The 27,586-nt window shown below is 43.2% G+C and overlaps 3 protein-coding genes across 6 annotated transcripts in view; 2 read left to right on the forward strand and 1 right to left on the reverse strand.

Annotated features, from left to right (window-relative positions):
* The window catches only part of LOC117806222 (NLR family CARD domain-containing protein 3-like), a 435,740-nt gene that overhangs the window by 243,540 nt on the left and 164,614 nt on the right, over positions 1-27,586 (forward strand). The window lies entirely within an intron of this gene.
* LOC117806234 (gap junction alpha-10 protein-like) lies at positions 3,021-10,115 on the forward strand. 2 transcript variants are annotated; one of them, XM_034675054.1, is made up of 3 exons: positions 3,021-3,244; positions 5,476-6,951; positions 9,618-10,115. In XM_034675054.1, the coding sequence occupies exons 2-3, from the start codon at positions 5,515-5,517 to the stop codon at positions 9,654-9,656; spliced, it is 1,476 nt and encodes a 491-aa protein (XP_034530945.1). In that variant the 5' UTR covers positions 3,021-3,244; positions 5,476-5,514; the 3' UTR covers positions 9,657-10,115. The 2 variants fall into 2 exon arrangements, with proteins under 2 accessions (XP_034530945.1, XP_034530946.1); XM_034675055.1 differs by lacking the exon at positions 3,021-3,244 and adding an exon at positions 4,867-4,888.
* The window catches only part of LOC117806227 (transcription regulator protein BACH2-like), a 38,891-nt gene continuing 28,920 nt past the window's right edge, over positions 17,616-27,586 (reverse strand). The window contains exons 4-5 of the mRNA XM_034675041.1: positions 20,177-20,383; positions 17,616-19,974 (exon numbers count right to left, since the gene is read on the reverse strand). Coding sequence (XP_034530932.1) covers positions 19,579-19,974; positions 20,177-20,383 — 603 coding nt within the window. The 3' untranslated portion in view covers positions 17,616-19,578. The remainder of the gene's footprint in view (positions 19,975-20,176; positions 20,384-27,586) is intronic.

Here is a 27,586-nt window from a genome sequence, read left to right on the forward strand (position 1 = left end):
ATTAAGTTGCTGTTTAAAGTGAGTATCAGTCCATCGATTGGAGGACGTGTCGACGAGTTCAGATCTGGTGTCAACAAACACAGCAGACAAAGTCCCGCCCTCCTCCCCGCCGCTCAGCTGTCCATCAGGCCGCCGGGGGGGGCGGAGCTCCTGGTGAAGCAGCCACTGGTTGTGTAACCCAATGATCCTGGTGTGACATCTGGCTTTTGGCCTCAGCGACCACAGCCACAGCTTCTGAAGGGAAAATCAAATCAATGCTCCATTGACTCTGTCAGAGCGCGATGGAAACCTAATTAAAGGCCCTGCAGGCACAGCTGGTCATTTTATGCAGCCAAGCACCGGACCTCTCAAATCAAGCCGGTAATATGCACTATTGCTTTACTCTGCGCGCCGAGGGTGGCGGTCTGCTTCTGTCAGCATTCAATATGTTTAAAACTCAAGCCTGTGTCATGCAAAGGTTTAATAGTATTTTGACAAACAGCTGTGCCTTCTAATCGAAATTACATTACTAAGTACACAACACACAACTGGACTAATGCATGTGCTGCAGAGAAGTCTGCAGGATTAACATACAGCGCTCTCTCAGTGCAAAGTATGGAGGCCCTGGGAGCTCAGTGCTCTGAGAACATGCAAATACAGAAACTAAAAAGCAAATCAAGAAACATTTTCAGTGATTCTCTCCTGCACTTCTTTTTCTAAATGTTGCATCGAGTGCTCAGGAACAGAGAGAGAGAGACATCAGAGAGACCCAACGCGATTATCCTGAACTCAAAAGTCCGGATTTATTCTCTTAAATCTGATTCATAAAGACAGATCCGGAACGTACTCTCAGACAGCCGATTCTGGTCTCACCTGACGCCTGACGAACACACAGTTCATCACATTCAGTGTCTCCTCTTGCTGTTTGTTGGGTTTCTGTTGTTGTAATAAATCCGTTGTTGATCTAAGCGTGCTGTCTGTGTCTTGTTTGCCTTTGTAGGTCATAATCAGGCGTCGCTGTTAACCTCAGTCTGTTTGATGACTCCAGTGCGAGTCTGCTTTTTAGTGGAACATCGATAAGAGTCTCTTGATCTGACTGCAAAGTAAAATGAGCATAATACATAGAAAGCTTTGTCAAGTCAGGAGTGATCAGGTTGATTCGTCGAGTTGAATCGTCGCCGTAGCACATCATAGGTCTGCATAACGTGTGCCAGGTCTGCATAAGGTGCACCAGGTTTGTATAACATGCACCTCCTCTAAAATGTAACTACAGGTTGAAACGACGCAGAGTCTCACATAGGAAAATAAATTTAGAGAGGAGATCTCAAAAGTGTTTCATTCATGTCTCCTAGACAACAATGAGATCTGTTTGAAAGCAAAATGAGACTATAGCTTATGTCTCCTGTTTCTCATTCTTGCCTTCAGAAAAAAAGTTGCAAAAAGTCTCAGCTTAGTCTCCCTTTCAGTTCAAAAGGAGATCTGGTCAGAATCTGAAATGATTCTCAGGTATTTCTCAAGTTTTGTGACTCCTTTGAGCTCAGGTGGAGAAATCAGGGAGCTCTCTCAATTGTCTGGTGGCCTAGCGGACTAAGCGCCCCACATACAGAGGCTACAGTCCTTGTCGTAGGGGTCGCCAGTTTGATTCCTGAACAGTCGACCATTTCCTGCATGCCTTCCCCCCACTCACTACTCCCCACATTTCCTGTCTCTCCTCAGCTGTCCTGTCAAATAAAGGCAAAAAGGCCAAAAAATACATTTAAAAAAAGAGAAGAAAATTAGCCATTAATGAGATCTCTCATTTAAGTCTCAAATAAGACTCATGTTATGGTCTCAACAAATTTCTCCTAGTGAATTTTAGGAGAAACAAATGAGAAACAAATGAGAACAATTTGAAACTTGAATGAGGCTGAAGTGAGGATCTCAATTTTGTCTCCAGATACTTAGAAGAGAAAGCTTTGAGCAGTAAAATTTTCCTCTGGGCTGGCTCAATGGTCTGAGTCTCGTCCAATGATACAAAACACTTCACAACAACGTCACACAATCTGGGCTACGCGATGTTCCCCGTGATCACCAGGTCAATATCAGGCAATGTCCTGGTCCAAGTCCTTAAAGAGCATCCTGTGAGATCTGTTATTGTTACTAGCCTAAAAAAAACCCATGTTTATCTACATCCAACACACGTCAGGGTTAGGTCAGGGCGATCATTCCTCTGATTCTGAATAAAGACCCATCTTTACTTTGTTAATATGGACATAAATGTGTTGTGAAATGCAAATTAATGGAGTTTTAGTTGGATTAAAATGTGATTCGTTATTGAAATTCTGCGATTAATTACAATCCGAAAAAAGAAACATTTTACAGGCCGACTTTTTCAATTCTAAATTTTAAAAACAGAAATTTAAAGCTGGTTTGATTCTGATGTTTCTCTCTCTCTCTGTGAGCTGATTATTTTTCTCACACATCAAACATGAAAACTGTTTCTGCAGCAGAGCCGAGGAGCATCCACCGTGAGCTCAGAGATATTTGTTTCAAACACTCATTTTTACCTCTGGTTTTGATCTCCACCAACAAATAATAACGACAACAAATAACTCCCAGCCCCTGGTCATGTGTTTTTCCTGTAAATGTCTCTTTTTCCAGTATTGAGTATTTTTCACAGAACGACATGTCTGCACAGACTTTGTTGAATTGAATTATCACAGCAGGGAAGCCAGCCGGTCATGCATGCACGTACAAGCACACAGCAAATCCCAAATAAAGAGCTGCGTAGAGATGGTGCACACAGCTTCTGTTAAACCACATTATCAGCATCAGATGAAGCTGAGTTGCTGCCTCTGTTGGCTCAGTTACATCTTTATGTTAAGGGCTGTATGTGAAAGAGCGACCATAAACAAATATCGCTTCTCGCTGTCAGAGAGGCAGATATTGACGGCACTGGTTGGCGTTGGCACTGTTGGTGTGGGAGAAGGGAGGGGGGTTGGGGGGCATTGTCCCGTCGGGAGGGGATCGATTGTCACATCCTGTGAACCCTGCATGTAACACGGGAGAGCACTCCAACACACAGCCAGCACAACAACACACACAGATACACAGAGAGACAAAGACCGAGGAGAGCCGAGGGATGTGGGCTGGAGGTCGGGGACCCACGCAAGAAGACCACCAAACACCTCCATGGGGTAGCCACACAGACTCGTCCAATTCCTGGGATGCTTTAAACACGATGACGTGCATCAAGAGGCAAAGAGGGAACCCATACCACTGATATGTAAGTGCTCTTCAAAATGGTTGCTTAGCTGTGATTTCAGATCCTAAACAAGCTAATAGGTGGTCGAGGAACGCTCGTCCAAAAGCTGTCTCCTCAGACGGCTTGAAGTTGCAGACTCCTCGATGAAAGAAGTCTTACTTTTGGAAATACTGCTTTCTACCAATTTTCAAACCATTGCAAACGCTCTTTGGTTTAATTTGCAGCCTTACTGAGTGGAAAATCCACCGTAACACAGTATTAGCGTGTTAGTTCTGCCATTACGGGGCCTGAGTTTATTTTGTGCGTGTTGTATGAGCGTGGAAAGACATCAAAAATGTGGTGCAGGTCACGGCAATGACATGATTGAAAAGAGGATGTCCAAGCTCCCATGATGTGCTCGAAACAGAATCAGAGGGATCACATGTTGAAGCTTTCTATGAGGCATAGGGAAATGACTCAACCAGGACCAGTGTGGGCGGTGTGGCTCGATCCCAGGTCCCCAGAGTCCATACTCTGAAGCGAGCAAGACACTGAATCCCAAACTGCTCCGGGCAGCAGAGCCAGCAACGTGTGAATGCATGTGAGCTGGATTAGTTCACCCTGATGGACTCTGCATGACATCCATGGGTGTTTTAAAGACGGCTGTGAGAGCTTTGTTTTCCTCACTTTTCAATCCTTCATGAATATAACTTCTGTTTATGGTGGAATTTCAATGTAACAGGGAATGCATCAGTCAATGAACAGATGAAGTTCATCACAAATCCAGACCAACGGGACTTTGTGTGTGCTACGACAGGCCTCGTTTATAACATGGCTGTACATCACATGACTAAGAGTTGCCTGCAGCACCTGATTGGATGAGCACAGTGCTCACTAGGATGCTAAAAGAAGAGACATAGAAGAAGTAGTTCTCAAATTTCTCCAGAGCTCGTAAATATTTAGAACATCTGAGCTTCGAGTTCTCCTGCAGATCTCAGCTCAGACTCCGAACAATGAGCCCTTCAATAAATACTGGGCTCTGTTGTCCTAAAAGGTTTTGGTTGGTTGACATGTTTCTTCATTATCAAGAAGAAGCTGTGTAGTTATTTCATCAATTTCCTTAAAACTAGCCTGCAGCCGGAAACTCCACATCTGGAACCGCTGCTGAAATCCATCCACGTTTAGAGGTCAGCTGCTTCAGGAAGTCAAACATACCAATCAATCAATCTTTATTTGTATAGCACCAAATCCCAACAAACGTTCTCCACAGACTCTCTCCAAACAGAGCAGGTCTAGACCGTACTCTATGTTCTTTTATTAACAAAGACCCAACATGAAGACCGGATAAGATCCCGTCCCATCTTACAGACAGGACTCAGTCTGATCTCATCTTAATCCACCATGAGCAGAGCACTTTGCAGCATTTAGCAAGTTACAGTGGCAAGGACAAACTTCCTTTAACAGGCAGAAACCTCCAGCAGGACCAGACTCATGTTAGACACACATCTGCTGAGACCTACCGTGTTGGAGAGAGGGATAAAGGGAGATGAACAGAGAGAGAGAGAGATGATAGTGGTGAGACGGATAGTAGTAGTTGTAGCAGCTGGAGTCTGGCACGTCCACAGCAGCAGAGATCCAGAGGAACCTACGAGACAAGGGAGCTCAGGGACTCCAGAAAGGTCTATGGTTAGTGACTTTAATGGGACAGGGAGAAAGAGGGACCAAAGAAGCTAAACTACATGTTTGTGAGCTGTTAAGTTAATTCTGCAGAAACTCTGTGTTTTGTCGTCATCGAGTGGATGACAGAAACAACAGTTCTGATAAACGCTGAATCTGAACCTAACAGGCCCCATGTTTACGGTCTAAGTGGTATACCCATCTCTAGTGTATGAGTTGTCTTCTTGGTTGCCCATTGGACTCACCGACCCAAAGCCAGGTGCGAGTCCCTGCCCAGTTAAAGTCCGTCTAACCCAGGTGAGGTCCATTAAAGAGGTAAACAAACGGCCAGCTAACAGTCTGTAGTAAACATTCACACAAGTCCCCACCAGACTGCTTCAAACTGCAGCTGTTTGGCTTCCTGTTGCAGGTTTTCCTTTTCTTTCATGATGCTCAAACCTCTGGCAGTGTCTTGAGACCTCATTGGTCACATCAGCAAGTAGAACTGATCTAATCCCAGGTTTTAATCTATGACCTCATCAGTTTTATATCAGCATCGTCCTTGTCTTGTTGTCTTGTGAGGGTAACTTGTTGTTGTGCATGCTGTGTCTCTACAGTTTGAGGACATGTGGCATTGAAGAGGTGAGAAGCTGACCATGGGTGACTGGAACCTGCTGGGCAGCATCCTAGAAGAGGTCCACATTCATTCCACCATCGTGGGAAAGATCTGGCTCACCATACTCTTCATCTTCCGCATGCTGATCCTTGGCGCCGCCGCAGAGGACGTATGGGACGATGAGCAGTCTGAGTTTGTCTGCAACACTGACCAGCCGGGCTGCAAGGCGGTCTGCTACGATCGTGCCTTTCCCATCTCCCTCATCCGGTTCTGGGTCCTGCAGGTCATCTTTGTGTCTGCACCCTCGCTGGTCTACATGGGCCACGCTCTCTACTGTATCCGGGCACTGGAGAAGGAGCGGCACCGGAAGCGAGCTCAGCTGAAGGACGAGATGGATGACGCTGAGATGGCAGTGGATGCACATAAGCGCATAGAGAAGGAGCTGAGGAGGCTGGACGAGCAGAGGAAGGTGAAGAAGGCTCCTCTCAGAGGGTCTCTGTTGAGAACCTACATCATCCATATCCTTACACGCTCTGTGGTGGAGGTCTGCTTCATCCTGGGCCAGTATGCACTCTATGGTATCCAGCTGGAGCCACTCTATAAGTGTGAGCGGCTGCCCTGCCCCAACAGTGTAGACTGTTACATCTCCAGGCCCACGGAGAAGACCATCTTCATGGTCTTCATGATCGTGATCGCTGGTGTGTCATTATTCCTGAACATCCTGGAAATATCTCATCTGGGCGTCAGGAAGATCAAACAGACTCTTTATGGAGAGAGGTACACGGAGGATGACAGTTTGATTTACAAAAACAAGCGGAAGACATCCTTACCGCAGCTCTGTGTGATGAGTAATGTATCACCTCACAACGGGCCTCTGACTCAGACCTTTAAAGTCATCCCTGAGGCAAACATCAAGTCTCCCTTTTTCAACACGGGGCTCAAAGCCAGCCACGATGCACAGAGACAATACAGCCTGGCTCACCTGGTGCAGTCCAGCTTCATCTACCCGCAGCCCAGGATGCCGCTGATGACTGGCCAGAACTGTGCCCCCCAAACCCACGAAGGCCAAGACGTCCACATGGTGGACAACAATCAGGGCTGGTCTTCCGCAGTGTCCAATGAGGAGGGGATTACAACAATCCATAATGATGGACCCAACAAGGGAGAACACCTCCAACCATGCCAACTGCAGCCATGCCATATTGAAGCTCTGCTGTCCAGCAGCAACATCAGGCCCAACACTATCAGGGAGCAGTATGAGGACGAGCGCAGGGACTCCATAGCAAGTCATAATCAGGTCATAATGCCCAACCCCAGGAAAACTAGCTTCATGGTCAGACCTCCCTCTGAGAGTTTGTCCTCCATGACTGGCTCCACCAGCCCATCCTTACATACCTCAGAGGAGTCGGACGAACTGGGATCCCTGCAGGGAGACATGCCCATGATGCCTCCTCCTGGAGGCCGCAGAATGTCAATGGTAAGTATCCTGGAGATTAATTAATGTGTGGGAATCATTCAGCATCCATGAAACTAAGAAAGAGAGTTCACCCGACAATCCAGGGTCAGGTCTCCTAAAGTTTGATCCTACACTGGCGGTTAAAGTTCTGAGTCCTGAGGCGAGACGTCTCCAAGGACTTCAACCAAGTTCAGTTTGAGTTTGGGATGAACTTTGGATTACCATGAGCTGGATGAATGAGAACTTACTGAGTTGTCTGTTTCTATATGAAAACATGAAGCTAGTGAAATATGAAAGAAGTCAAGAGAGGACACTCTAGTGAGTGAAAAGTTGGGTTAGGTTATTCGTAGATTTAGTTTACAACGAGCGAGTCCTTTTCCACAATCAGCCTCAGATGATAGAGACAACAGTTCTCCAGACTGAAACAGAGACCCCAAACATAAAGATAAACGTGGTCCACAAATCTAACCATGTGACGCCATATGATGACAGAATACTCGACACAAGACGGATTAATGAGTAGTCACAGATCAGGAGAGAGAGGGGGAGATAGTTCACTTCCTGTGATCAGGACACAGACCGATAATGACAAACTGGCAGCCTCAGTCCACTCGATGTTTTCAGTGGAAGAAGAAATCAAACTGCTCCGAAGTCATTTCAGATAACGCCGTTCACTGTTGACAGGAGGCCAAACAAAGGAGAGAAACTCAAACGGAGAAGGAAGAGCCGACAGAGTTAATAACTCTGACATTCATCTTACAGAGTTAGACTCCTCTAATGAAACATCCACATTTAAAAAAACTGGAGGAGGGGTCCACATTTTTTAGATCTGACTTTAAATAAATCAATGAACAAAAATAAAATAAAAAATAAATAAATCTAAATAAATACATAAATGAATACAAATAAATAAATATATGAATAAAAATAAATACATATAAAAAATAAATCAATAAATCAATAAAAAATAAATCAATAAAAAATCAATAAATCAATAAATCAAAATAAAATAAATACATATTTAAATTAATATATAAATAAAAATGTAAATAAATAAATAAATAAAATTGAAAAAAAAAGTCAATTTTTTTTACTGGCTCCACTTTTTTTTACAGTTGCCCTTATCCTTGTTGGTAAAAATTAAAAGACAAACAAAGTAAATAAATAGTTTTGTAAATTGCATGACCAAAATAAAATGTATATACTGTATGTCTCTTTTTTAATTTGGCCTCTAAAGAGATGATTATTGAACACAAAACTTAATGGGAAGACATCTAAAAATATGAAGCTAAAGCCAGTATAAATTACATGGATCATAAATAATCATTTACTTAGTTATTAAGTCCAAACTGAGCCTTTCACTAAACAGTAAACAAAGTAATTTTTATCTTTTCTACATTTTTAAATGTTGGTTTTTACTTTATGTTTGTGTTTTATTGATTTATGAATGAACCCATAACTACTTTTTTCCCCTCCTGCTCGGCAACATAGATTCCTATTTTATAAAATATTTTGAAATGTAGTCGAATATCTTCAAAAAGTGCAAAAGACCTCCCATGATAACAGATTTTCACCTCAAGATTATTGTGGGCAAATAAAATCCTGATAACGAGCTTGTTCTGATATTTATGGAAAACGTATAAAATAAAACAATCAGACTAAAGAAGCGAGACGAGGACGCAGCGACAGGTTACCTCATAAACTTTCTGATGAACATGATTAACTCTCACTCTGACGTCATCTTCCGTTTCTAATGAAGCTCAAAGTTTTATTTTATTCTCGACAGAAACTTGAACTCACCGTCTTCTTCTGCGTGTGATTCTGCGTTACACATTGTCCTCGAACGCCTCGTCTTTATACAAAATCCCCCAAAACCTCCCGGGCTGGTGAGGAGACTTTGTTCGGGTGCAGGTAGAGCACCTCGCTGTCATCCGTCGTCTCCTCCGACTTCATTGGTGCTGCAGTAGAAGCCACACGCCGCGGTAAAGGCTCGCCAGCTAGCTAGTTAGTCTTCGTCTTATTTTGCTTCTTCTTAGTCTTCCCTCCGTTTTAAAGCGGGTGCAAACCAGCCTAAAGAACCTGTAGCGCCCCCTATGAGCCGATTAGTTGCACAGTATCACCATTTTTATAAAAGCGGTTATCGTCATCTGGGATGTATCATGACCCCAGATTGAACAAATATAAATCAGTGATGTCAAGTAAATACGGCTCAGAATTAAGTACGGATTAGCATTAGCAGTAAATGTGATGGATTGTTTGAAGTTGTTTAAGCTAGCTGCAGGTTTAAAGAGAGGTTAGTGCACGGTGAGATTCTCTTAAAGCTCCTGTGAGGAGTTCAATTAATCAGACTGATGTTAACCCTGATGTCTCTTGAGTCTAACAGCAGCTTCAGTAAGGAGACTGATTACTTCTACGAGGTTTGAAAAACCTGTCGGGGTCGGTGTCAGGAGAAGTGACTCTGTTTTGTCTCTTTAAAGGCTGCAGGATGAGATTATTTCCACGAGTACAGGACAGGATTATCAAAGATGGTTTTGTCCACAGGGGGGCGCCAAAACCACCACAAACTAAATGTTCCTGACGGAGCTCTAAGCCCTGACTCCTGACTTGTCCTCAGAGACGTTGGATATCTTCAGGTGTGTGATTTGTCTGACTGCAGCTAACTGTGAATTCCCCTGTTCCTCTTTCAGAGCATGTTTCTGGATATCTCCTCTATCATGAAGAAGTGAAGAGGCTAACACCACGGCCGCAGGAGGGTCGTCCCACCGCCCGGTTTGTGTCACACACTGTGGAGAAACTGTATCAATGATCCAGCCGTCGACATCGATCCATCAAGTCACATGGAGGCCACGACCAATAAGTCTTGATGAGACAGCGGACTCTGTGCCAGAGGCCCAGTATGTTTTGGATCTGAAGCACCTTAACGTCCACATGTGGGTCCGAACAGACGGGATCCTGTTTTTTTTATTTTCCCCTCCATGTGTTGGCTGAATGTTTCAGATAATGAAGCTCCTCAGAGGATCTGTCTGCTGACTGGGACTTTTGAAACTTTAAATACTTTTTTTTTTTTTAAGTCCAAGACTTGATGAGAACCCGTGTAAATGTGTAAAGTCATTTCTATGCAGTCATTTCATGACACATTATGATTCTTTATATTATATCCAGATTAAATGCTTCTTAACAAAACATCAGTCACTTTGTGGACGGGTATCTGATCCTCACAGACGGCACACGCAGGACTCATGCTCTCTGTTTTTATTTCAACAAAAAAAAAAGCCTCCACAAAAGGCTGTTTTTTTTTCCTTTAAAACCTTTTTCATATCAAATAAACGAAACATGACATGTCGCACAATATTTACAAAAATCTAAACAAAACACAGGTCATTGAAACATTCAAAGATAGAAAAGGAAATCTAGTCTGCATCAAACAGTCGTGTTGCAGGTACTAAAAAAAAACAACGAGTAAAAAATGGCTCACCAAAATCTACAAATACAATGAAGAAGAACCCACCGTAAAAAGTTAGAAAGACGCCACAGAGAAGTGTCTACATGTCTATCGTACAGTCGGTACCCATGAGGAGAGGTATGCTGAATCATCCAGGTAGATAAGTGCTTAAAGTCTGTTCAACTAAAAAACATCAGAAGTCTCCGTCAGAGAGTCGAGCGGCCCCCCATGGCGTGTAAACAGATCAGACTTGTCTGCGCTCTCTGCTGAACACCGCCGGAGGTTCAAACGTGTGAGGATGAGATAATGGATGCTGTCCTAAGTCCTGGCTCAGACCCCTGACACCTTCATCAAAGAATCCACATTCATATTTCACAAACAAGAACGGAAACCAGGCCGGTGTTTCTGTCTTATCCTAGAATAATCTAAACTTCATGTAATCCACATTAATGTGACAAATCCAGATTAACATCACATTCTAAGATGAGAATCAGATCTGACCGGCTTCCATTATTCACATTTGTTGCTTAAAACAGGAAGTCTTCAGACTTGTTTGTGTTCTCCTCTGGGAGATCTCCAGATCTTAACTTTCACTTGAAGTAAGAAGCTGATCTGAGTCGGTCACAGGAGCGTGCTTTAAATTAAACGTTATTTCCTAGAATAAAGACTTGAACACTCGCCCAGTTTGCAGTCTTTGAAGCGCGTGCACCAAACTGCTGCAAGTTATATTTCTAAAGTGGTTTTCTTCTCATCGGCGCGCAGGAGCTTCTCATGCTACCAACATTTCACTCCGTCAGCTTTAACTGACGTCTTTTTTATCGTTTGAGGCAAAGTGTTGCAGCTTTAAGAGCAGATTCATCCCTTAGTGTTACGTTTCACAGCATGGCGAGGAAGTTTTAAGTCTCTCAGGCACATCAGAGACTATCAGGTCCTGTGAGGGGAATGACTTTGATTTCTTTATAAGACGTCTTTTGAGACTCTGATAGAAAAACGAGTCATGAGTAAAGTGTTGGCAGGTTTTATAGATGCAGATGTTTCAGCTTCTTTAATTTAACCCTCTTGTTATGTTGCGGGTCAAATTGACCCCTTTTTAAAGTCTATTATAGGCAATATATGCCTTCCAAACCAGCTAAATGCAGCATAAAAATTTGGGCAGCAGGTGTCATGTTAATTTATCAACATTACTTCATAAAAATAAAAAAAATTCAAAATGTGAAATATAATAAACAAAATTGTATGTCATGTCAAACAACTGTATTTATATTTAGGGCTTTACAATGTGCATTAAAACAAGTTTTAACATTGATTTTAATGAAAAACAAGAGTTATCCTCATGGAACCATGATCTGTGAGAATTAAAGAACACCAATGGACTAAGTCTTGATTTAAATGGTTAGTAATGGAGTTAAAATTAGATTTTTGGGGGTTCTGACACTTTTGGATAATTGAATATGCCCCGGGTCAAACTGACCCAGGAACATTATTGCTGATCCAGAGAAAAGAACATAACAGGAGGGTTAATCCTGATATTATGCTAATTTAACTGAACTCACAATCTCTCCCTCGTTTCGACCAAACTGCCAGACTTTGAAAGGAGAGACGGAGAAACCTGGACTCTGCTGTGAAATGTTGTTATCAGGATTATGTCCTCTGGCGTCTCAAAGTTTAACTCGAAGCCGTCCACACTGAGGACCTCAAGGTTTGATTTTTCTTTTTAACCTCCTGACTTTACTGTCGATTCTTTTCCTGCAGCCACGAGCGAAACCACGAGAGATTATTCTTCTGGGGAAACTTACAAACGGAGATGTAAACAAGTGCATAAAAATATAAAACATGAAGACGTGAGAGTTAGGAGATCACATCTTTAGGTAGTCTTGACTTCTTTGCAGAGTTTGGTGCTACAGAATGATTCACGCCACAGGTAGAAGTTCACTGGATGCTTCAAGTAAGTGTTGAACTGTTGGTCCTCTTTTTTTGACACAGGAGCATTTGGCTTTTCCACACGCAGACCCACAGCGGTCAATATGAACGTGAGTCAACAAATCAGAAGTGATGTCTCAGATGATGAAAAGGATTAACGCACAGACGTGTGTGATTTTAAAGTCCAGCTTTTCTAGTTTGAACTCTTTGTTTCGTGTCTCTGACGTGACTCTTTGTTCCATATTGATCACGTTGGGTCTCCGTGTTTCCAGAGGGAGATGTTCTTGGCAGACGTTCATCATAAAACACACTTTAACAAACAGTGGTTAAAAAAACAACAGTGAAATAAAGTCACACTTTGGGTGTTTTTCCCCTTGAGGCGTCAGCCAAAACAAATAGAGCCGGGGTCAGGCGGGGCCACATCGACTTTCTGTGTCACTGCAGGAACTCAGTTTGTAAAAGTTGTGGGGTGAAATCCGGCGTTCCTCTCGGGACAGTTTGGCCGCTGAAACCTCTTTAAGGCAGGAAGTCGTAGCTGCGCTCGTCAGATTCTCGTTTCATCAACACTTTAACTTAGAAAGAAACAAAGAGCTTCATCCCGGGTCTTAATTATATCTTTACAGAAGAAAAACAGCAGGTTATTCACAAAGTTGTAAACATACTCACACCCCTTTAAGTTCAAATATTACAGCGAACTAATAAATGAAACTCTCAACAGTAAAAAACTTTCAAAAAAACATAAATCAATACGGAGGAAGGCCAGCAACCTACTTTTTACATCTACGCCATTTCCTCCACAACCCCCGACACCAAGAGTCCAAATAAATAAATAAACAAGTTCACATTAAGGAATAAAGTCTGAAAACCAGCTGCACGGGGACTTCAGGGACTCTGAGCATGAAGCATGTGAGGAGTCTGAGACCTGTGGGGTTGTTCCGGGTCGGAGCAGATTTCAGGTTTTTAATTTTCTCTCAAAGACCCGAATGTTTTGTAATTCCTGAAAACGTAACGCTCTTACTTTTATAAAGTCATACAGAGAGACAGCAGCTCTTCATTCAACGGGCTGGAATAAATTAAGGGACGTGTATGGAAGCCCTGAGTGGACATAGAGTCAAACATTTATTCACTCTGTTTCCTGAATCTCCACTTTTCCTGTCTTTCTCTCAGGATGACAGAGACGAGGATCATGGAGATGATTTCAGTCGTTCTCTGGAGATATTAGCTTTTGTCATTTATCAGATTTATCAGAGGAAAAAGAAGCTTTTTCTCACGACTCAAATCTTTAACACGGAATAAATTATGATCTACACTAAAAGATGAAGACTCAGAGATCTGGAGGAAATAAGTGGAATGTGCTCGTTATGGCAGTAAATGAAGCTTTGGTTTCTCTAGATCAGGAGATAAATGAATCCATCAGAAGGTTCAAACTGTTATCACTGAGAGTAAAGCAGAAACGTTCTCAGTGAAGAGACGGAGAGATAAAGAAGAGTCATAAAGGAAGAGAGGTCAGAAGATATCTAATAAATAAATCAATAAACAAATCTAACCTTTGACCTCTCAACGCTTAGAATAAAGCAAACACATGTTTGTCTGCTCAGGGCTTCCATAGGAACACAAGTCAGTTGGATTTCTCTTTAAGTACCAATAGTGAAGGGCAGAAACAGCCTGCAAACACTCTGATTCAGCCTGTGAACACTCTGATTCAGCCTGTGAACAGCCTGCAAACACTCTGATTCAGCCTGTGAACAGCCTGCAAACACTCTGATTCAGCCTGTTAACACTCTGATTCAGCCTGTGAACAGCCTGCAAACACTCTGATTCAGTCTGTGAACAGCCTGCAAACACTCTGATTCAGCCTGTGAAATCTGTTAACACTCTGATTCAGCCTGCAAACACTCTGATTCAGCCTGTTAACACTCTGATTCAGCCTGCAAACACTCTGATTCAGTCTGTTAACACTCTGATTCAGCCTGTGAACAGCCTGCAAACACTCTGATTCAGTCTGTGAACAGCCTGCAAACACTCTGATTCAGCCTGTGAACAGCCTGTAAACACTCTGATTCAGCCTGTGAACAGTCTGTAAACACTGATTCAGCCTGTGAACAGCCTGCAAACACTGATTCGGCCTGTGAACAGTCTGCAAACACTCTGATTCAGCCTGTTAACACTCTGATTCAGCCTGTGAACAGCCTGAAAACACTCTGATTCAGCCTGTGAACAGCCTGAAAACACTCTGATTCAGCCTGTGAACAGCCTGTAAACACTGATTCAGCCTGTGAACAGCCTGTAAACACTGATTCGGCCTGTGAACAGTCTGCAAACACTCTGATTCAGCCTGCGAACACTGTGAACCAGCCTGTAAACACTGTGAACGGCCTGTAAACTGTGAACGAGCCTGTTAACAGCCTGCAAACACTCTGATTCCGTCTGTGAACAGCCTGTAAACACTTTGCAGGGCTCTGAAACAGCCTGTAAACACTCTGATTCAGCCTGTGAACAGCCTGTAAACACTTTGCAGGGCTCTGAAACAGCCTGTAAACACTGTGAACCAGCCTGTAAACATTGTGAACAGCCTGTAAACAGCCTGTCAACACTGTAAACAGCCTGTAATTACTATAAACAGCCTGTAAACACTATTAACAGCCTGCAAACACTGTGAACGGCCTGTAAACACAGTGAACCTGCCTGTCAACACTGTAAACAGCCTGTAAACACTGTAAACAGCCCCTAAACACAGTGAACCAGCCTGTAAACACTATTAACAGCCTGTTAACACTGTGAATGGCCTGTAAAGTGTGAACGAGCCTGTAAACAGCCTGTAAACAATGTTAACCAGCCTGTAAACACAGTGAACCAGCCTGTAAACACAGTGAACCAGCCTGTAAACACAGTGAACTAGCTTGTAAACAGCCTTTCAACAGTGAACAGTCTGTAAACACTAGAAACAGTCTGTAAACAGCCTGTAAACAGTATAAACAGCCTGTAAACAGTAAACAGCCTGTAAACACAGAGCAGAGCATTGAACCTGCTGCAGAGTGCGGGGCAGCCACAGAGCAGACGGACGTTGCACTCACCCCGTACACGTGCCGGACCATCGACCCGTCAGCAGCAGATGAATTTGGCATCACCCTGAATCAATAACAGCGATGTGTTTGCTCGGCGCTGCGCTCCACACTCCACCAGAGAAACTGATGTGTGAGCAGAAAATGATCCACGCCGTCACAAAGATGAGAATCTGAACATGTCGGTGTCTTACACCAACACACTGAGCCCGATACGTTCAGCAGGGATATTTACAAAACAAGAAGAGTGCAGCTAAATACATGGTTACCATAAATACAACACTAAAATCTTACCACTCATAAGAACATAAATAAATGCTTCATGAAGAGCACTTCTGATTCATCAAGATGGAGATTCAAAGAACGCACAGGTGTTTGACTCACTGCTTGAATACGAGCACACGTTTTCCTTCTCTTCAGTTATCGACTGTTCATTTTAGAATCCTGTGAAGTGAAGAAACAGTTTGTTGTTTCTTTGAGGCTCGGCCTGAAAGTGTAAACGTGTGTCGATGGGGACGCACACTCTGAAAACACTGCAGCAGAGCTTCCTCCTTTAATCCTGTTTCATTTTGGTAATTCAGCTTCTGTCGCCTCTGAGGCGGTTTATTTCTCATCAGCTCGTTTAAAACGTGAAAAGGAAACAAAGATTTTATTAGCTCTGCTACTGAAGGCCTAGTCTTCACAGGACCTGAACTTAAATAAATACAGAACAACCCTCCTGCCTTTGATTGAGCAGAAATGAAATGAACAGAGGAATGCTGCAGCTCTCTTTGGCGATCAAACCGACACCTGTGTGGTCTTTAAATCTCCTGGATCGTCGTCAGACTGGATCTAAGTGCCGCCGTCACACTGTGTTTGTCTGGCAGTGCTTCGACTTTGTGACGTAGTTCTGACTCTTTCATACGAAAAGTGTATAAACCTCGGTCTGAGTACAAAAAGAACGTAAAAGTGAAGCTCGACAGAGGCAACTTTGCATAATGAGAGTTCATTTGACTGATGTCGTACAAACACACAGCTTTGGTGACAGTTTACTTTATAGCCCTGTGTCACTCAACAATTCACTGATTCAGGTTGGAACAGGAATTACCTGAAAATACACTCATTCGTTCTCCTCCCAGGTGGACATCAGCCTCATATCTGCCTGTTCACCACAGAACTGCAGACAGGAAGTGTTAGCCTAGCTTAGCATGGGGAGTGGAAGTAGCAGGAAACAGCTAGCCTCGAGGAGAAATAACAACCGCGAAGGTGAGTGCTTTTTTTGTGGGAGGGGCTAACTTTAACAAAAAAATGTGTTTAAGGTTTGTGGAAAAATGACTTCATAGCACACCCTCAAGCTAAATGAAGCTCTTGGTGTCAGAGACAGGACGTCATCAGAAGGGCTTGAACCTACAAGCCAGCTTCACGAAGCCGTCCAGTCGACACTTCACAGTATTTCTCAGTCGTTTTGGTACATTTCTTCACATCATTGCGTCACTTCACACATCAAAAAAGCAGTTTCTCATTTATTTGAACAAGTTGCAAATGCTTTGGTAGGCTACGTCCATGCAAATGATCATGTACAATTCTCTGCTGTTTCCTACATTATCAAGCGCTTATGTCATGTTCATCAAAATGTATTATAATGGGTCTCTGTTGAATAGTCTCACCCTCCACGACATTTAGGCGTTAGCTCATCGCCTAAAGGCTGATTTATACTTCTGCATCTCCCCTACGCAGCAGGGGCTGACGCAGACATGAGCCCCACATACTTGCGCGTCGGTGAGTCCGTGTCACGCAGCAATTCTCCGCCGAAACGCCTGAGGGCAGTGCGGTCTCTCTGATAACCGGCCGCCTGCTTCCGGTCCCGCTACGATCTCTGTTTACTTTTCCACAGAGATTCAGAGCGTGTTATGTTAATCTACAGCTGATACATGTTGCTGTTTATCATACAGACATGATTACATGAAGAATAGAGAGGAGGAGATGAAATACACGGCCGATGTGCGGCCGATGTCCGGGATCCCGGAAGTGCTGTAAATGCGGGAAAGACAAAGCCGCCGAGCGGACCAATCACAGAGCTTGCGGTCCGCGTCGGCTCTACGGGGAGTTACACGTCAGCTACGTGCGTAGGCCTCGGCGTAGGTACAGGAGCTACGCGGACCCCCGCCGTAGGGTACGCCGTCGATTCAACGCAGAAGTATAAATCAGCCTTTAGTCTTCACATGCAGAAGTTTTTGAACATGTTGTCAGAATATGCCAATCCTATTTCTGTACATTTCCATCAGACTTCTTTTCTAAATCTGTCCTGAATTGTTAAATTGCTCCCAGGTGAATCTTGACTGTCTCTAACGAAGGCCCAACAGACAGGAACGTCAGGAGGTGTAGGAAGACTGCACTGCATGTCCAGTTTCCCCTATGTTCACATTTCTACTTCTGTTTTCTTGTTTTTTCTTTGTGCTATGCAGTGCGGTCTTGTTCTCTCTGTTTTGCAATGACATGGTCTGTCAACAAATTAAAGTACAAACTGTAGCTGCCAGTTCATTTCAATTCATATAATAATTTAAGTTAAAAACTAGAATAATTTAAGGTGAAAGTATTTAGCTGTTTAATATAAGTTAATAAGAACTTGTTCCTAATAGAAAGTGAAAGCTTCCAGAACATGAGAAAGCGGCGGGGCTTAGCACCTCATGCTTGCCATGCATCAAGGTTAATGCATAGAGGAGGAAGCTGCTGCACATTGAAAGACCTGGGAAGCCAGATATTCATTTATACTCCCTTACAGTTCATGGGGCCAATGAGGTATGTGTTAAAGTTCGTTTGTGTGGCCGAATTCTTTTCTTTGATATGATTATAAGTTAAACAGCATAAAGTTTCCATGTATATTGATTTGATTTGATAAGTAGTGTGTTATGTGTTTATGTAATTTGTGTTTAAGCTTCATCAAGCTGATTTTATGATTTGTATTACAGCTCTCACGGCATGCTCAAAAGGCACAGATTGTGCGAAATAAATGCCCGTAAGAAAAGGAACGCCTTGTGTCCGTGTCTTGACTGGAGGGAGTTACACGAACAGTAATCGCATTAATGTGAATCTTGTCCAGTCTCTTGCAATCAATCTCCCACATACACTAAGGTGTAACTTACAATTTACAATAACTGTCATCAAAACTTAAGCCATGGTTTACATCAGAACGTCCCTCCAGAGTACACTGTTATATTGACAACATGACTCAGCAGTTTGACTGTCTTATCCGTACACAATGACACAAGGACTTGTCACTCTGATGGCACTGACAGGTTCATTGACACAGATATTTACTTTTGAGAGATGAACTCAGGATTTTGCAGGGGATCCATGGTGTTTTGCTGTTTGTACAAATTGTTTTGAGAAATGCACTTACTGTTCTGCCCTGTGATAGGTTGGGGACCTGTCCAGGGTGTACCCTGCCTTCCGCCCGAAGCCAGCTGGGATAGGCTCCAGCCCCCCGTGACCCCTAACGGGATAAGCGGTCAAGATAATGGATGGATGGATGGACATTTGTTCTGCAAATGTCGAGGATGATTCAAGAAATGTACCAAGGCAACTGAGAAAAACTGTAAAGCAACAGAACGATTCGTTTGATTCCTCTTATGTGACGACACAGCAGCTGAGCTGCAGAGTTGTTCTCTTCTTCAAATAATAAAATGTGAATAAATAAATCTTCTCCTTTAACATCTTTAATCGACGTGAAGTCCGCCCTGAAGCTCTTGATGCCGGTTCTAGCTGCTCCCCCCTGCTCCTCCAAGCTCTGCTAGGCTAACCAGCTTCTCACACACAGACGTGAGAGTGATCTCCTCCTCTCAGGGAGGATCGTATTTAAAACGTTGAGCGTTAAAAGTCTGAAATATTTAAACTAATCAACAGTAAGTTCTGACGTAATCATCAAGGTCTGACAGGACTGTAAAATAAAGTGCGAGGACACGTTGACGGGGACGTTACTAAACATTCTGAGGAATTCCTGAGTTTAACCTCCCATGATGCACCAGAGAGGGAGGGAAGCGGACAGGAAGAGGAAGTCTGGATGAGACAGAGAAGAAGAAGAAGAAGAAGAGAGTGAGAGAAAGCTGCCAGTGCTTTAGTTTCGAACCAGTCCAAAAATATCTGTTAAACAGTATTGCTGATAAGACAACGTTTGTGTCGTCGTTACAAAAAGAAAGAAAATACTTCAAATATTTATACACAAATGTTAGACCGATCAAACCGTCTCTAAGTACAGTCCTGCTCCTCCGTTGTGCATTTCTCAGTCATTTCCTGACAGAAATCCACCGTGACGGTGGGGCTACATACTTCCTCAGTGGATCCAAGCACCAGTGGACACTCTGGGTTCTCCACCACAGGACCCCCAAGACCGGGACCTCCGTCAGACTGACGAGCCCTGCGGCTTCGCTGAGACGCAGGAGACCTGGGCCGGGATGATCCGGGGTCCGAAGAAGGCGATGGTGGGTTTGACGTGAGGTCGATGCTGGCGGAGACGGCAGGCGGCTGAGAGCCCTGGACCTCCCGACACACTTGTTGAGAGAGGAAGGAGAGGTTCTGCCACAGCTCCGACATACACACCTTCAGCTGGTTACGCTCACTCAGCAGCTTCTCCTTCTCATGGACCTGAGGGTCAGACAGAGACACAGGAATATAAAGATGGACGACAGAGATGCCAACAGAACATTTCCTCTTCAGCAGCTCATAATGCACAAACTCCTTTTTGAGTATTTCCACTGATAACCTCAGGATGAAATGTAGGATCAATATTGCTGTTTCCCTCGCTCGTGTCAGATCTCGTGTGTGTGTGTTTGTTTTGTGTTCGTACCAGTTTGCGTATCTCACACTCCAGGTTCTGGATGCAGTCCAGCTTTCTCTTGCGGCAGCGCTGGGCAGCGATGCGGTTTTTGGAGCGGCGGCGGATGTCGTGGATGAACTCCAGCTGCTCCGAGTTCAGCTTGTGCATCTTTATGAGGATCTGGAAGTCATTGCGTGGCAGGTTCGTGATCTGATCCACCGGGAAGGGCAGCTTCACCTGAGAGGACCAAAGAGTTTTTAAAATGTGAAGTCACTGCATTAAAAACAGACATGACTCTGTAGTGGAAGTCACTGCATTAAAAACAGACATGACTCTGTAGTGGAAGTCACTGCATTAAAAACAGACATGACTCTGTAGTGGAAGTCACTGCATTAAAAACAGACATGACTTTGTAGTGGAAGTCTATGCATTAAAAACAGACATGACTCAGTAGTGGAAGTCACTGCATTAAAAACAGACATAACTCTGTAGTGGAAGTCACTGCATTAAAAACAGACATGACTCTGTAGTGGAAGTCACTGCATTAAAAACAGACATGACTCAGTAGTGGAAGTCACTGCATTAAAAACAGACATAACTCTGTAGTGGAAGTCACTGCATTAAAAACAGACATGACTCTAGTGGAAGTAACTGCATTAAAAACAGACATGACTCTGCAGTGGAAGTCACTGCATTAAAAACAGACATGACTGTAGTGGAAGTAACTGCATGAAAAACAGACATGACTCTGTAGTGGAAGTCACTGCATTATAATAGACATGACTCAGTAGTGGAAGTCACTGCATTAAAAACAGACATGACTCTGTAGTGGAAGTCACTGCATTAAAAATAGACATGACTCTGTAGTGGAAGTCACTGCATCCACAAACAGGTTAAAACTGAACAATGCAAAGAGGAAATCGTATATAAACCTGATCCAGAACCACAGAGACTTCTCTGGACCTGAGCCCATTTAAGATGGACTGAGGGGAAAACTGTCCTGTGGTCTGATGAATCAAACTCTGACATTCTTTTTGGAAATAATGGACGCTGTGTCCTCCGCTCTAAAGAGGAGAGGGACCACCCGGCTTGTTATTAGCTCACAGTTCAAAGCCAGCGTCCCTGATGGTATGGGGATCATAAGAGTCCATGGCATGGGTAGCTTCCACATCTGTGAAGGCTCCATTAATGCTGAACAATATCTACAGGTTTAGGAGCAACACATGCTGCCATCCAGACAATGACGTCTTCAGGAAGACCTTACAGATTTCAGCAAAACCACATTCTGCACGGACTAGAACAGCATGGCTCTGTAGTAGAGGTAGTCCAGGTGCTGAACTGACCTGTCACTGGGACAGGAGTCTTTGTGCTGCAGAGTGAACCTCTGTAAGATCACTCAGCTGATGATACTTCTGCACTTTGATTATGAACACAGGATGGTTTCGAGTCATTGAATACTAATCAAACACTACTTTTCCTATATTAATTTATGTAATTAAATCATTCAGTCACATGAGAAACACTCATTCATAAACTGTAGGTTCCCAGTAGAGAGCAGTGTGGTCTTTTATCCACTAGGTGTCAGTGTTTAGCTGCTTTTTGATTTCAGCAGTCCTAATGAAGCAAACTCCTGTCATGAATTCATCTTAATTATTGTGTTTATATTAACTGGTATGAATAATTTATACTTTGATCTTTTTATAAATCATAAATCAGTGTGTTCATTTCAGTGAGTGAGGCAGCAGCTCGAGCAAAAGCTTCATGCTGTTCTGATGTGCAACACTTACCGGTGTGACGTCTTATGGAGGAACATTTGAATCACATGCATATCATGTTGTTTTTGTGTTTCCCTGTGTACAGATGTATTGTTTATTGTCTGTATAGTTTGTCTTATTCCTTAATTCGACTGTAGAGGCAGTTACATGTGTGCAGTGGACCAGTCAGGGACACATTTTCCCAGGTGACAATAAAACTGACGGCATGGTGTTGAATCTCTTCAGATCTCAAAGGCTCCATGAGGCTGGATCCGTGTTTGATTACAGGAGCGGACCTCAGTCTGCTCTCCAGCTCAGCTCTGCCAGTACACAACGATGACATCATTCACTGCTCAGAGCAGAAGGAAACGAGAGGCGAGGGTGTGTGTGTGTGTGTGTGTGTGTGTGCGCGCGTGTGTGTGTGCGTGTGTGTGTGTGTGTGTGTGTGTGAGTGTGTGTGTGTGTGTTTAGGTGCCGCCTGTCCTTTACTCTATAGACGTCTATATATAGCTCTGTGACTTTCAGCAGTCACATAATAAGGTTGTAATGACAAAGTGAGCCTTGGTCGGTCATAAATCCTCTCACCCATCTCTCTTCCTCTCTCTCCCTCTCCCTCTCCCTCTTTCTCCATCTCTCTCTCTCTCTCTCTCTGTCTCTGTCTCTCTTTCTTTCTCTCTCTCTCTCTCTCTCTCTCTCTCTCTCACTCTCTCTCTCTCTCTCTCTCTGTCTCTCTTTCTTTCTCTCTCTCTCTCTTTCACGTTCTGGTTTCTATCTTCAACAATGTGTTGGTCCTTTGAGATGCTCTGTCACTTGCAGGTGTTTTCGTTCATAAAAAGCGTTGTAAGGACCCAGAGGATGTTTGTCGTACATGTAAAATATCTGTCTCCAAACCTCATTTCTCTAACTGTTCTCAGAGATCTATCAATCTTTATTTATATATTTTTAACAAAGACCCAACATCAAGATGTATATTTTATTTTTAATTATTGTTCTGGTATTTATTTGATTTGATTTTATTGATTTTATTTTGTTTTATTCTACCGTATTATATTATATTTTTTAATTATTGTTCTGGTATTTATCTGATTTTATTTTGTTGATTTTAATACAATGATTTTTTTTCATTTTAGCTATAGTATTATATTATATTTTATTTTATTTGTATATTTATTTTTGTGATATTTCTCTGATTTTATTTTATTTTATTGATTTGATCGTCATAGTTTTATTTTTAAGTATTTTATATCCCTTTCCACTTTTACCTATAGCTGTTTTCTGTCTCTCTGTTGTTTCGTGAAGCACTTTGCGCTTCATGTTTGAATGTATGAAAGATGCTTTATAAATAAAAATGAGCTGAGTTGAAAGCGTTACCTTCAACACATGATAAAACACAAACCAACTAAAGGGTCTAAAGAGGGGACCAGAAGCTCCTGTGTCTCCTATGTTCTATTATTAACAAAGACCCAACATCAAGAACAGATTAGATCCAGTCCCATCTTACAGACAGGACTCAGTCTGATCTCATCTTAATCCACCATGAGCAGAGCACTTTGCAGCATTTAGAAAGTTACAGTGGCAAGGACAAACTTCCTTTAACAGGCAGAAACCTCCAGCAGGACCAGACTCATGTTAGACACACATCTGCCTGGAACGCCTTCTTAAGATTTTATATACATTAATGCACCACAATACCGCCTGAGCTAACCCGCTGATAACTTCCTGCAGAATAAAAACTGTCCCACTCAGCTCAGAGTCAAACCGTCTCTGTGCTGCTGCGAGCCATCACTTGCAGACGCAGGAGTCCCTGTTTTACCAAATCCTAACTCTGTCAGGATGCAGGGGAAGGGGACATATTTACGCACCGGGAGGGGAGAGGGGTCTGAAAGTTAATAACCACAAGCGAAGGGGAAAAGACAAAAATAATGAGGAGGAAACAACCAAAACAAAACTGGGGCAAGGCTAAACAAACTCAGAGACCCTGAAACACTCCTTCAGGAAACACAAAGACAAATGACAGGGGCTTTAAAGGTGCACAGAAAACGCTAGGCCAAGCAAAATCCATGTACTTTTAATGCTCATACACACACACAGGGAACCTCTCACTGTCTCTAAGGGTGTGACAGTGACACTCACAGGTATATAAAAACTCCTCACACCTGGTCTCAATCAGGACGAATCAGACGCACACACCTGACTCTGCTCTGGATGATTCCCCCACCAAATTCAGAAAGTATCCAGAGTGAGCGCCCCTCATAAACTCCACATTAAAGCCCTGAAACGTCCTCGAATCATCAGTAGTTTTTAAGTTTAAAATCATAGTTTGATTATTGTTGATCACTCTTTGTTTGCTTTGATTCTTTTTCTTAAAGTTTTAGTTGAAGTCTTACCCCAGCCTCGTTCCTCTGCAAGGATCAGACGATGATCAGCTCTGAAGTGCTAATATGTAAACACTTCTGTTACATGCAACATTCATATTTTAGTTTTTTGCACAGAGGGATGAAGAGCAACAGAAACAGTGAAATGGTCAGGTGGTCACTGTAGCGGGTTAAGGGGTTTTTGTGGGCTGTCCTAATTGGAGAGGGCAGATCTGGGATCAGGAGCAGCAGATGGTGAAGGGGACACGGACACGGACACCTTCCACCTGCCTACAGGGCATCCTGGAGTGTGTGTGTGTGTTAATTTGTGTGTGTGTGTGTGTGTGTGTGTGTGTCCACTCTACGGGTTTCACAACTGGGTCAGAGCAAATAAGTGGGACACCATGCACAAACACACACACAACCACACACACACGCACACATAAACATGAGTGATATTCAGTACAGACCTGTGCTCTACGACACACACACGTGTTTAGGAGTTAAAGCCCAACACACACTTTGTGTTTCGGTCTTGTGTGTGTGTGTGAATGTGTGTCACATCTCTGCACACATTTGAATTTAAAGGCGTCTGTTTTGGTGTTTTAGTTTAGTTTTCAGACATGGTGGTTGTTCAGTGTGATGTGATATCATCACCAGGTTGGATTGAACATAAAGATGATGCAGTCTGACGAAACAACTTGAATGAATCTGGAGAGCTGCATGTTTTTGTTCTGTGAGGTGAGGAGATGTTGCATCCTCACCTCACGTCATCGGCTCATGGAGGAAACGTGAGTGATTTTGGAGCAGCAGATGGATCCTCTGTAAGAACTGAAGCTGAGCTCAGCGCAGGGTCCACACATCAGTGATGGTCAGGAGGAACTCAAAGGGACCCTGAGATCCCGTCTGTCCCTGTGTGTGTGTGTGTGTGTTTACAACGACTTCAACATCATCTGCATCTGTACCGACTCCTCTGCTGACCGGAGGCCACAACCTCTCACATCTAATCAACCTTATCCACGGCGCGCGTGTGTGTATCTGTATCTGTGTGTGTGTTTGTAAGAGAAAGCACCCGTGTGAATCTCATTTCAAATCCCATCAGATGTTGCATGTGCTGAGACATCACCATGGCAACCATACAGCTCCTTTAAATCCAAGCAGAACGTGTTGGAAGTGTTTGCGTCATTTCTCCGCAGAGAAGGAGAGTTTCTAAGAATAGTCCCGGCTGCAAAGAACGCCTCGGAAAGAAATCAATGAGACATGCAACTACACAGAAATATGAGCTTTTTTAACTGAAGCTGGATTAATGATCACAAAGCTCGACTTTTATCAAGCTAAATAAAGTCAAAGTGGATTCTAAAGAAGCTTTGAGTACATTAGGAGTCACTGACAGTGAAGGTTTAAGGGGTTAAAACTGTAAAACAGGAACTGTTTGTCTCACTATTCTTATATTTGTTATGTATGTGATTCCAAGCTGCAACCTCAAAATATGAAGCCCATGTGGAAGTGTTATAATCTGCAGTTCATCGAGCGTCCGCTTGAAGCTGGCTGCAGAAACACTGGAAACCACATACACACCCATTGAAAGAAGACGATCTTTTCAGCAGAAATAAACATGTTTACAGCCTGGTTCAAAAAACAGCTTGTATACCTAGCTAATTTCTCTATCGGCACACACTGTTACTGAATCCCAAATAAATCCAAAGGGTTGTGTTTTCACCACAAAGTCTTCATCATCATTCATACTGCATGAACAGCCTTCTTCTTCATTGTCTCTAAAGGCCCTGGCTCACACATCACAGCTCGCTCTGTCTTTAGTAAAACTGCTTTTAGTGTTCCCTCATCTTCGCCTGATCCACAGAAACACCCGACACTGGATCATTTAATATCTTTTTTAAACTGGGATTAAGGATTGTCTGCCTCTGCATGCACATGTTGACCATATTGGTGGATGCACTGGTTCCTTGTTGCAGTATGTTGTTTGTTTTGGTCTTTGCATCCCCACCTTCTACTGTTACTGTACCAAAGCATCATCCAACCCATTCTCCTCTACTGTTCCCCCTGCTACGACAACATGCTAACTGTCTCCAACAAAAACAAACTCATACGCAACACAAACACCAACACCAAAATCATCCGCCTCCCCACACCCAACCTGTCTGACCTCAACAACAGAGCCATCATACACAGAGCACGGGCTATAACACTGGACCCCCAACACCCCCTCTACTCAGTCTTCACACTACTCCCTTCTGGTTGCAGATACAGATCCCCATACTGTAGGCGAGCCCGGTTTGGCAGAAGCTTCATCCCGTTGGTCATAGCACTGCTAAATAAAATGCCATTGCAATGTGTCCGGTGTGTTTATATGTGTCCGGTGTGTTTATATGTGTCCTGTGTGTTCAGATGTGGGATGAGGTGCACCATTGTTGTGAGGCTGGGTGGATGTTTATTGTTTATTGTGTTTATACATGTATTCCTGTACAGACGGTGACAACAAATCTCCTTATTAAGGACAAATAAAGATCTATCTATCTATCTATCTATGAAGCTCTTTTTTTAGGACTCCTTTATAAAAGAGCTTTTGTGTCTGAATGTGGAAAACCAAAATAAAGGTTAAATTACTGGCACAGTCCTCCATCCTACAGCTATCATGTCTGCATGCTGACCAGAATAATTAGTGATGATGAGTTCTGACTTTTGCATGTGAAACTGCATTGTAATGTAATTCTGCTGCTATGATAACACCATCAGGAAGAATGAGCGCTCAGCCACGTGTCTTTATTCTCAGAGAAAGTCTGCGTCCTCAGAAGTATCTCAGACTAACATGTGAGCTGTAAAACACTGTATTAAAATAATGTTTCATGGAGTTCACTTGAATTCAGATCCTTCAGCGGTGAATTATTTTTGCAGGGATGAATAAGACAGAAGGAGAGTTGCACCAGGTTGCATCATCCTCTGTTTGCCCTTTCTGCCTTCTGCAGGTGGTCAAGAAAAAAGATTTCCTGCTCTCGGCAGCTGAGTCCTGACCGCTCTCTCAGGAGCGCACATGACCGGAGGATGTATTCCATCCTCATTCTGGGACATGTTTCTGCTGCTGGTACCAAAGGGAATACCTCCTGTGTTTACCTGACTCTCAGCTGCTCCAGGAACCTTCAACAGACGACTCTCAAAGCCAGGTGTACAAAGTCTGCAGCCACAACAGCTCTGTGTCCCTGGATCTTTACAGCACCAACATGCTCTTAATAATAATAATAATAATGATAATGATAATGATAATAATAATGATATGATGTTACTGTTTTTAATAGGTTTAGTTTTATGTCTTCACT

The sequence above is a fragment of the Notolabrus celidotus genome, chromosome 22, assembly GCF_009762535.1.
Source record: "Notolabrus celidotus isolate fNotCel1 chromosome 22, fNotCel1.pri, whole genome shotgun sequence".
Taxonomy (NCBI): Eukaryota; Metazoa; Chordata; class Actinopteri; order Labriformes; family Labridae; genus Notolabrus; species Notolabrus celidotus.